This window comes from Mytilus trossulus, chromosome 5, assembly GCF_036588685.1.
Source record: "Mytilus trossulus isolate FHL-02 chromosome 5, PNRI_Mtr1.1.1.hap1, whole genome shotgun sequence".
Lineage (NCBI taxonomy): Eukaryota > Metazoa > Mollusca > Bivalvia > Mytilida > Mytilidae > Mytilus > Mytilus trossulus.
In genome coordinates this window covers 46,854,101-46,865,211 of record NC_086377.1, presented here as the reverse complement: position 1 = coordinate 46,865,211, position 11,111 = coordinate 46,854,101, and the positions used below count along the sequence as shown (strand labels likewise).

The window sequence follows — 11,111 nt, the reverse complement described above, 5'->3', positions numbered from 1 at the left end:
AAAAAATAAAAAAATTGAATCGAGCCTATTGCGAAAAAAATCACAGTTTTTTTCCAAAGGTATTCCTAAAAACATTGTTGCAAACGAGCCTGAACATCTGTGTGATACATTTCTTTTATTTAAATGAACATGTAAATATTCAACCTTTGATACCTGTTTTTATGAAAATGTCAATGATCCCTGCAACTTTACTGTCCTGTTATTTTTCTTCTATGTAAATACTAAATTTACAGTTTATTTTGTTATTTACCATATAGCAAACATCATTGGAACAAATTAAGTTGTGTTAAAATTGAGTTTTAGAGAGAACTAGTTTGAACAATCAATGTTTAACGATAAAAAAAATTGAAATGTTGTTTAATTTGCATAATATTGTGACAAATACTACTAACAATCAAGTTTCCAAAGGATTCTTAACATACTTTGCGTAAAAAGTTCAGATTGAACATCAGTTTATATTAAATAAGTAAAATTTTAGGATGTAAAGGTAGTATATATGTGCTGAAAACCTGCGTCTTAAAGCGGAATAAATGCCTCTTAGAGGTAAACAAATCTGATTCCAAGGCAAAAGATAAACATACAATCAATCGCAGCATTAATAAATAAACTACAGTTAAAGGAAAAAGAGGGGGAAATCGAGTAGCAGGATTTTTCAATAATTTAATGAATCGAAGAGTTTCGTTTGTAATCTTAAGAATTGCAAGAAGCACGTTGATTTTGGAAACATACCTGAATTAATTTTTCACTTCATATGTTACTAAACAGCAACTTAACCAAAAAACACTTTAGAGACACAAAGTCAACATTTATTTTTACAGTCCGTACATATTTTTTTTTTAAAAAGGAGACGTTAAACGGATTAGGAATCGCACACAAAAACGTCATCTGTTTTTTTTTGTAAATGGAAATTTAAGTTAGGTTTATTTAAGTTAACTTATTAAATCATTATGTTGTTTTGTACTTGAAATGTAAGTTCAGTTAAGTTAAGTTAAATTTAGTTCAGTTAAGTTAGTTGATGTTATATAAATCAACCATCCTTGTACACGATTCCATCTGTTTTGAATGTGTGCACTTGTTATTATCAAGTAAAGAAACATTATCACCATTGTATTCAGAGATTTGGATAAGTTATTAGAAGTATTCTAGGTTTGATAAAGTGTCATCGAAACTAAGTTGGTTTACAGTAATTGAAAGCTACAAGGCAGTAGATATGTAAAGTTGTATTGTCAGTATTGCAAATGTACTATAACGACTATAAAAGTTAAATGTTTTTCTTAAGATATTTCAGGTTGATTAGGAAATTTAAAAATATACAAGTCTTGGTTTGCAGCATAACATCGCAAACACATTTTAAGCGTCAATTTAAAAAAAAAAAAACAGTATCCAATAACGCTGTTTACGCTTTATTCATTTGAAAACAATAGGACTTTCTATATATCTACAAAACAATGTGTATCAAAGGCATATGTTGTTATATTGGTGCATTTTATTGGTATCCTTTTACAATGTTCAATTGTATTGTTTTGTATTCAATATCTTAATATATTTCATATCGAAAATATACCGTTCACATCTTTATTAATTTCGATGTAACAAATACTATAATAAAAGGATAAGACACTGTTCCAACTTCCAAGTCAGAGAATTATTTCTAGCATAATACATAAAGTGCATGTATCTCTTATAACATTATCATCCAAGGATTATCATAATTCAGTATCAACTTCAGTAGAATGATGATATCGCACTAAGAGAAGAAAATTCTTATATGCGACAAAATTAAACAACACAACAAGCAGATATTATGTATAAGTGTACACAAACAAGTTAAATAATTCGCTTTACAAAACCAGTGAAAGCTATTTTCTGAATGTATTCTATGGATTTGTAAACCTATTTATTTTATTTTGAAATACAGTGTAAACAGTATCGATGACTTTTAAATTGAACGAGACATTACTACTTTGAATAATTGGATTTTCGCATTGTAGATATTTCAGATAACAAGGCAGACCGTATTAAGAGAGCAGAAAATCAGTCTGCAGGCACCAACCTTACTGTTGACGATGATATAAATCAATCTGATGTAAGAAGAGGCGCTGACTCTGGTTTAAAATCTAGCATCCGTATGGCTGACAACCCGTCTAAATATGAGACAGACGATAGACATGTAAATCATATTGATAATGTATCCACCAGTTCACACGGTATTAAGGTATTATTAGACACTGTTGATCAAATTGACACTAAAGGCAAATCAAGCTTAGCAAAAGGAGATACATATTTTAATGAAAATGAACATGATGAAAATCCATCATCCCTGATAATGCCAGATGATTTGGTGTCTAATGTATTTTCCAAGATGTCAAACTCAAATGATCCTAGCAACTTACATGCACTGTGTGGATTATGGGACTTTGCAGGACAAAGGGAATTTTATGCTACTCATCAGGCATTTCTGACAAAAAACGCTGTATACCTCGTGGTTGCAAATATGGAGGAGGATATTTGCAAGCAAGACGTTAAGCAATGTTTTGCTGATTTTCCCGATATTGGAGGTAGTCAAGCATTATTCAAATATACATATAGTCAACAAAAATAAAAAGGATTAAGGCAAAATGTTTAAAAAAAAAGAAACTTAATATGTATTAGCGAATAATGTTGGTCAAAAGAATTAAAAGAAAAAAAAACCTTTATTTTAAAATCAGAAGCAACAGCTGATATCGATCTTCATTGTTCAAATTTAATTAGAAAATCAAAATCAAAATACACAAAACCTTAAACCATTACATTACATAAATACCGGATGAATCAACATGGTAAACGTTTCAGTCATATTTTTTAGAACCCGTCATGCTTTTAACATCAACATTCTATAAAACCAGCGAAAAAAACATATGGAGTAAAAGACAGGTTAATTATACCAAATGAGTATTTACACTCATCAGTTGAACATAAAAACGAATAAAAGACAAACAACAGAACAAAACACACAACATTGTAAGTAGATGAAAAATTGCAATTAGAAATATACTATTTTAATACTTAAACATTAAAATCTAAACCATGAAAGTCGTTTTCTCTATTTTTTGGTCGCACAACAATTTCACTAGACACAAATTAGACGAGATTTATTGTAAATGTTAAACTAGTATACCTCAAATTGAGTAAAACACATTGTTTTGCAGACTGTTTAGATTTTATTTGGTTGTTAATTATTATGTCATAAAACAAATGGTGATAAACGATTGGTATGTGCATGGTTATAACTTATAGGATGATTCATAGTAATACCGCTACAACTTGTTGCAAATCAATTTTCACTTGTTAAATTGATATCATTAACAAGATGTTTTACCCAACCTGAAATCTTTATTGTACTTCTTTAGATTTGGTTTGTTTATCAGCATACGTGATGAATAACAAAAGCTTCTATCGCAACACATTTATTAATCTTAACCTTTTTTTCTTTTCCTGTACCTTGTTTCAACAAAAAGGTACAATGCTTGAGCGTCTTATTGTGGCAGCATTACATGTACAAGTTGTATATCTACAGTAAACAAAAATAAATTAGTGTGTATTGCTGAATATATTATATTCTAAAATACCCCAGCTTGTCAATCTTGAAATTGTGTACAAACTTCTAAACAATAGTTGTCATATATTTTGTAATACTTTAAAATATGTTGTTTACCTCTCAATATAAGTCTGAAATGAATAAAAAAAAAAGCTGAATTAACATCAACAAATACTTTTGTTTTAGAGTATGTTGATTTTTGGTTTGATTCGATACATTGCCATGCCGGCGAAACAACATACATTCGAAAGGACTTTTCATTAGACCCTCCAATAATCGTTGTCTTTACTTGTAAAGATAAATATAAAGAGGTAACTATTTTATAGAAAAATATTTACACCATTTATCTGTAACAGTTAGAATGACAAAACTATTATTATTTTGTTTATATATTTTTATAGCTGCAATATTTTCTTTCATTCGACGAGGGCATTAAGTTAACTAGGATGTATACCAATAATGATTATTTATTAATAAACGAACAATGCGTATTTTTTTCATTACAGTACGATATAGAATTCGAATATATGATATGACTGCTAACGAGGCATGTATCCACTAGCCACAAAAATACCGTATCAGTTACACTCCATTAGCAATAGCAACATCCCAGTGGTTGTAAATAAACTCAACATTGATACCAGGATTAAACTTATTTACGCCAGACGCGCGTTTCGTCTACAAAAGACTGATCGATGACACTCAAATTCCCAAAAAATAAAAAGGCCAAATAAAGTACGAAGTTGAGCATTAAGAACCAACAGTCCTAAAAGTTTTGCCAAATACAGCTAAAATAATCAATTCCTGAGGTAGAAAAGTCTAAGTATTTTAAATATTCAAAAGTTTTGTAAACAGTTTATTTATAAATATGATCTTATCAATAATGTTTCATGTCAGCACAGAACTACTGGGCTGCTAAAACAACGAGGAATTAAAACTTAACCAGCAAGAGCATCGACCCAGTGGTTAATAAACTCATCAACGATACCACAATTAAATTTTGTATGTACGCGAGATACGCGTTGCATCTACAAAAGACTCATGTGTGACGCTCAGATCACAAAAATGTAAAAAAAAAAGGCCAAATAAAGTAGGAAGTTGAACATTGATTACCAAAATTCCTATAGTTTTTTTTCCAATACAGCTAAGGTGATCTATTCCTGAGGTATAAAAGACTTAGTATTTTAAAAACTCAAAAGATTAGTAAACAGTTTATTTACAAATATACCATAGCAATGATAATTCAGGTCAGTACAGAAGTGCTGGCTTCTGGGCTGGTGTTACCCTTAGGGAATTAAAACTCTACCAGCAGTGGCATAGACCCAGTGGTTGTAAACAAAAAACTCATTATGGATACCATGATTTCATTTTGTATATACGCCAGACGTGCGTTTCGTCTTCAAAGAACCCATCAGTGACGCTCAAATCCTCAAAAGTTAAAAAAGAAAAAAACAAATAAAGTACGGAGTTCATCATTGAGGAAGAAAATATCAAAAACAATTTGCATTTATCTTTGAAACAAATAAATTAATTTAATTTCGAAATTTCAAATAATAAGTATGGAAACATTGAAGAATACGATATATGTTTTTGTTTACTTTAAGTTGGAACTCAATCAGTGAACATACGTATTTTTATTATCTATAATATCCGGAAAGTTCCAAAGGTTTATATACATGATATAGTAAAATCATGAAATGAAAAACGTACTGTCATAGTATATCAATCGAACGATTCCTGGAGATTTTATTTAATGGACACTTTAGCTATTTTCAAAACACCATGTCACTGATCGGTTATATAAACAGGACTGTTAAGAAAAGCAAATGTCTGACTTACGGAAGAGAAAGAAGGAAAACTCAGTGAAGTTTTGAGTAAAACCTGATAGCTATGCTAATATAACTTATGATAATACGATTGAGGCACAGACAAAGTGTTGCGTCATTGGCTGTGGGTTTACTTAACTCATTATAAATTCCTTTTTTTATCACCAAATATTTTGGTAAGAAAATTTTTTTGATTGAATATAAGAATATCATGTATTTGAAAATGACTAATGATTACTTGGTTTTCAAATAGTAGTTAGTTTACTAGGACTCGATGTGTAAAAAGTCATTTGTGTTATGCAGTTTGACCAGTTAGTTTCTACTAGACATAACAGTGAAACTGGTAACAATACGAATTAAATTGTGTTTCGTTTACATATTTGTTATGTTTTAAGGAGCTGTTGGAGAAAAAAAGAGAAGAGGAACTTAAAAATAAACTTAACGACGTTTTAGAACGACAAGGAAAATATCATCACTTACGAAATATTCATTTTGTATCAAATATGGACAAATCTGATAAACAGTTTGAACAATTACGACGAGATATTTCAGGAGCTGTCAAGTTAATGAATAATTGGGGCGAACCCATGCCTGTAGTTTGGATTCTGTTAGAACATTTGATTGAAATTAATAAGAAAAATGGCATGAACTTCACTAACTTATCTGACATTGTTAAAATGGCTAAACATCGTGAAATCAACATAATGGATATCAATATAGTATTGACATTTCTTCGGTTTCAGCATAAGGAAGGAAATATTATTTTTTTCGACGATATACAGGATTTAATCATTTTAAATCCTAAATGGTTGGTAGATGCATTTCGATGTTTAGTGTCAGATAAAATCGATGCCAAACTACAGCACCTAGAGGATTGGTCAACTTTGACGAAATTAGGGAAAGCGAGTGATTATTTGATATCGCAACTCTTTCTAAGTGAACCTGAAAGGCAGTTTTTCAAACAAAAAGAAGATTTACTGAAAGTTATGGTAAAGTTTGACATATTGATCAAAATTGAGGAATCATCTTACTACTTAATGCCGAGCAAAATGCCATCTTTTTCATTCGACAAAGTCTGCGCTGCCATTGGGGTTGAAAAACCAAACTGTAATAGGACTTCTTGGATCTGTCTGAAATTCGAGTTTATACCCCCTGCCTTCTTTAATCATCTGTCTGCGTGGTTTATACAAAAATACAAAGGGAACGTTAACGAATCTTCTCATGCATTATACCGGGGAATTTGTGTTTTTGATACAGATACGTCTGGATGTAAAAAGGTTTTTCTTGCAATGTCAACCAACACAATTGCTATTCAGCTGTTGTCGTTTTCAACAGAAACGCCAGAATTCGGAAGCGCTTGTAGTATTCTCTGCCAAGAACTGATCACAAAAGTTAAAGACATAACAAAGAGATATCAGTTGACCCTTGATTTTGAGATTCATTTCAAATGCAGCAAAGGGCATTACCATACAGATACTAAATCTTATATGCAGTTGATAAAGAATCGGGAATTTTTCTGTGCGGACCATAAAGAAGCACACCAATCTGAACTGATTTATTCACCTTGGATGATGCATCATGCTTATAAGGTAGTGTTGGTTTAAGTTACCAAATAAACGCTGTGATTTAAATCCTTAAACGAATCCTACAAAATAGTTGCATTTTGATATAATTGATTAAGAGAACTTATGTATAGGATAGTTCTATTGCTTAATAGATCTTTATGTTTTGTTGGTATTAAAATGGTTGTTGAGCAACATGAATATACATAATACATGTATAGTTTTATAAAGTAAATTTTAGTAATTTATTCGTATTTAACATTAAAAAAGCTTATTGATTTAAAGCCGATTCAATATTTCTTTTTTTGTTGTTTTGTCGAATCTATCGAACCTTACAATTTAATAAAAGAACAATTTGTAATTGTGACATTGTTTCAAATGTTGCCCAGTTTATGGAGGAAGCGAATAGATAAACAGTTTTTTAATATCAAATAGCGATATTGTCTAATATGAACGAGTTGCATTGTGGGAAATCTCAGACAAATGTTTACATTTTTATGAAGAAAGGAAGATTTCTTGGTAAGTAATGACCTAATATTTTTCAAACAAAGTACCATTCAACACGACAATTGTAAGCCTGTATATTTTTTATCAATTGTTTAAAAATTGTATTCATACAAGAAAATCGATATGTTGATTAAATGACACACGTACGATTTATTATTACGATAATAAGTCACAATGTATGTCAAGCAAACCTGAACCATATTTCACAATTATAGTTCATGCCAGGTTTAATGTTAAAGGTAAGACATCAATAAAATTTCATACCTGTTATAAAATGCACGAATCATGTCGAAAAATAGGTTATGGTCCTATTGATAGTTGACAGTGTTAACAAACCGATCATATGGTTATACCGAGTTATTCTATTTTCAGTGATGATGTAGTTCCGGAATGTGGCTACTGGGAATAATTTACCGACCTCTTTGATTCTATCATAAGTTTAGTTTTAAATATCCACATAGGGCTATGACAAAGACATATATTTTCTTAAAAGAAAAACAAATTTTACAAACAATTCAATCCAATACTGTTCTTAATTACACCTGTAATGTAGAACTTATGTGTTCCTTTTACAGTTTTGAAGAATACGCTTATGGATAATAATTTTAACCAGTACTTCACTATTTTGTACATTCTAGGATATATAAACATTTCTATGTAGCATCATTTCAGCATCTGCATATGGTGTATATATCCCAATGTATACGATATTCCCGGGTTTGTATTTCCTATCAGGATTTCCTTGCTAGGGTGTTCCTACTCATAAGAAAGTTATTAAACCAAGAGTTCCAAATGGTGAAGTTTAAATTATCCCTTCGTAAATTTTACGGACGTTTTAGAATAACCGGTTCACACATGATATCGGATATGTTCCTTATGCCATAACTACAATACCCTTCCCTTTTCACGAATGTGACCTACTGAATTATACTATTTACCGGATTTGTAATATAAGCAACACTACGGCTGCGTACTCTTTCGGAGCACTTGAGATTATCCCAACGTTTTGATGGGGTTCGTGTTGCTTATTTTTTTTTTATGTTGTGTATCTGTACTCTAGTTTGTCTAAATGTCTTTTTATTTTTAACCACGGCATTGTCAGTTATTTTTTCAATCCATGAACTTGACTCTCCCTATGGTATCTTTCGTCCCGCTTTGAAAAACCGAGGAATGCCATTGCCAATGTCCGATAAAAAACAACCACATGATATAAATATATACAATCATACATTATGTAATTACCAGGGGGAAACATGTCAAATGTAATTTCAAAAGTTTGGTTGCTGCAAAATATAAAAAAAGTAAAAGTGGTAACTGTATAATGTCATTTTTTTTTCATATCACCAGAATTACAAAAGAAAATTCAACCTTGATGTTGAGAAACATTTGAAGATTGGATTAGAAGTAGGAGTTGGAAAAATACCAATTTACAAAAACAAGTATACGTACATACATCATGGTATTGTCATAACGATTTCCGAGATAAACAAGACATTTGAAATGGTTGCGTTGACCGGTGGTCACAAAACAATACCCTCACTTATAGGGAAAAATATTGAACCAGTAATTGAGACCACTGCCATTAGGTTTACATCAAAAGATCTGTTCTACTTTGATTACAACCAGTTATCTGATAAGGCTGTCACTATTAAGAAAAGAGCCGAAGCGCTGGTTTCTCTTTTTGTCAAATCTGGTGTAAAGTATAACCTAAGAGAATTTAATTGTGATCACTTTGCCAGTTACTGCTCAACAGGACTAGCATTCAGTGGTCAGAGGAACCGTGTTAATTGGGAAGCCACAGATAAACTTGATAAAACGTAAGTGGTTCTGTATTTTTTCTTGCTATTTACCATTACGGATATGAAGAGTATGCTAATTGAATATAACATTAGAAAATATTAAACCATTGTATTGCACGAACCTAGTGAGAGAAAAAACTGAGTCTAATAACATGTAATCGGGTATCGTAACAAATTAAAACAATGCATATCTATATCTATAAGCATATAAACTTCTTTTATAACAAGGTTCAAATTGTTAGCCGGTATGACGTAAAAGCGATGAATCGTAGCATAAAACTTTATATCAAGATAACAAAGGACAAAGATACCGACTATATATGACACCATTCAATGCATTTTTGTTTTTGTTTGCAATATGTTACCTGTTATGTTCCGGCTCCCAACCAAAATTATGGATAATGGATTTCTATATACACACGGTTGTTAATCGGACATGAACTAAGTCTTTAAACAGAGATTGACACTACTAAATGCAATCAATGCCACATGCAGTTGTCGGTCATAGTGAGATAACGAGGTCGGTTTCAAACAGAAAGTATCTGAAGCCCAACAAACTGTGCTGCACCTCATAATCAGCATGACTTAATCAGATTACGAGACGAATACTAAAAATCGGAGCTAAGAATAATCATAGGTACTTTAATTATGTCACTGACCTGCGGTGTTCTATTTATAAAAAATAAAGATGAATATGAATTTCCAATTAAGAAATACTACAAGATGTCCTATTTTAAACAATAATGTATGCAAATAGATTGCTTCTTTGTGCCTTTTATTTTTAACTTGAAATTTACAGACTTGAACAATGTTGATTCATTCATGGATATTGAAACACATTATGTAAGTAAGGATTATCAAAATATTGCAAAAAACATCTTACAAATAAAAGAACTTTGAAATATTTGAAAATTCATTATTTTGCAAATTTTTAAGGTATAGTTATGTCAACCTAATGATCAAAGGTGGATTATATCTAACATACCAAAATGATAAAAGACGAGGTCTGAAGTTGCGAAAAGAGATTCGATAAAAAATAACACGATCCAATAAAACAAAATTAGCTGAAAACAAACCTAGTAGATGATGATATGATGATGATGATGATTAAAACTACATATATATAGACTTAAGCATATTTTTTTGCAATGTTTTTAAATCACTATATTTTCTTTCAGCAACTTGGGTATCCAAAACACAAGTTATGCACGAATATTATTTTAAAAACCTATAACGCTGTTTTTTTATAATAACCTTGTGTTTATATGTAATATATTGGCCTCATTTTTGTAATTTATCCAAGTGCTAACAATATGTACTACAATATGTAAGAGTAAAATTTAATATGTGCAAATGTGCATGCTGTATTTTTATACAAAATCAATCACCTTTTATAGAGGTCTCATACATTTGAAATTCATGATTTCATTGACATAACCAAAAGTGATAAATGATACATCGATGCGATCTACATGAGTCATATGACGAAATTTTGAATAAACAGAAGTAATCAATGCAAATTTCTCCATCTTTGTTAACAACGAATCCCAATATGACGGAAACAACAATTTTTAAATCAAAAAAAAAAAGGATGCCTTGTTGAATTGTTATTCATAAAAACAAGTAATACAATACATTCTATTTACCTGAGCTAAATTTTGTGAATTCTTTCTCATTTTGTTATATTTTGCTTAGCATATATTGTTAGCATTGTTTCTTTGTGATGCATATTTAGATATACATGATATATTCATTAAAAAAATTACTGCTGATAATCCACTTACATGATGAGTTTATTTACAAATGTAATTATACTGACTTGCCTTTATCGATTTTTTAG

The 11,111-nt window shown here is 30.6% G+C and overlaps 1 protein-coding gene across 1 annotated transcript; it reads left to right on the top strand.

Annotated features, from left to right (window-relative positions):
• The first annotated feature begins 5,906 nt into the window (after positions 1 to 5,906).
• On the top strand, positions 5,907 to 10,304 carry LOC134718013 (uncharacterized). Its single transcript, XM_063580511.1, has 3 exons — positions 5,907 to 6,992; positions 8,820 to 9,289; positions 10,208 to 10,304. The coding sequence occupies exons 1-3, from the start codon at positions 5,907 to 5,909 to the stop codon at positions 10,302 to 10,304; spliced, it is 1,653 nt and encodes a 550-aa protein (XP_063436581.1).
• Positions 10,305 to 11,111: the final 807 nt, after the last annotated feature.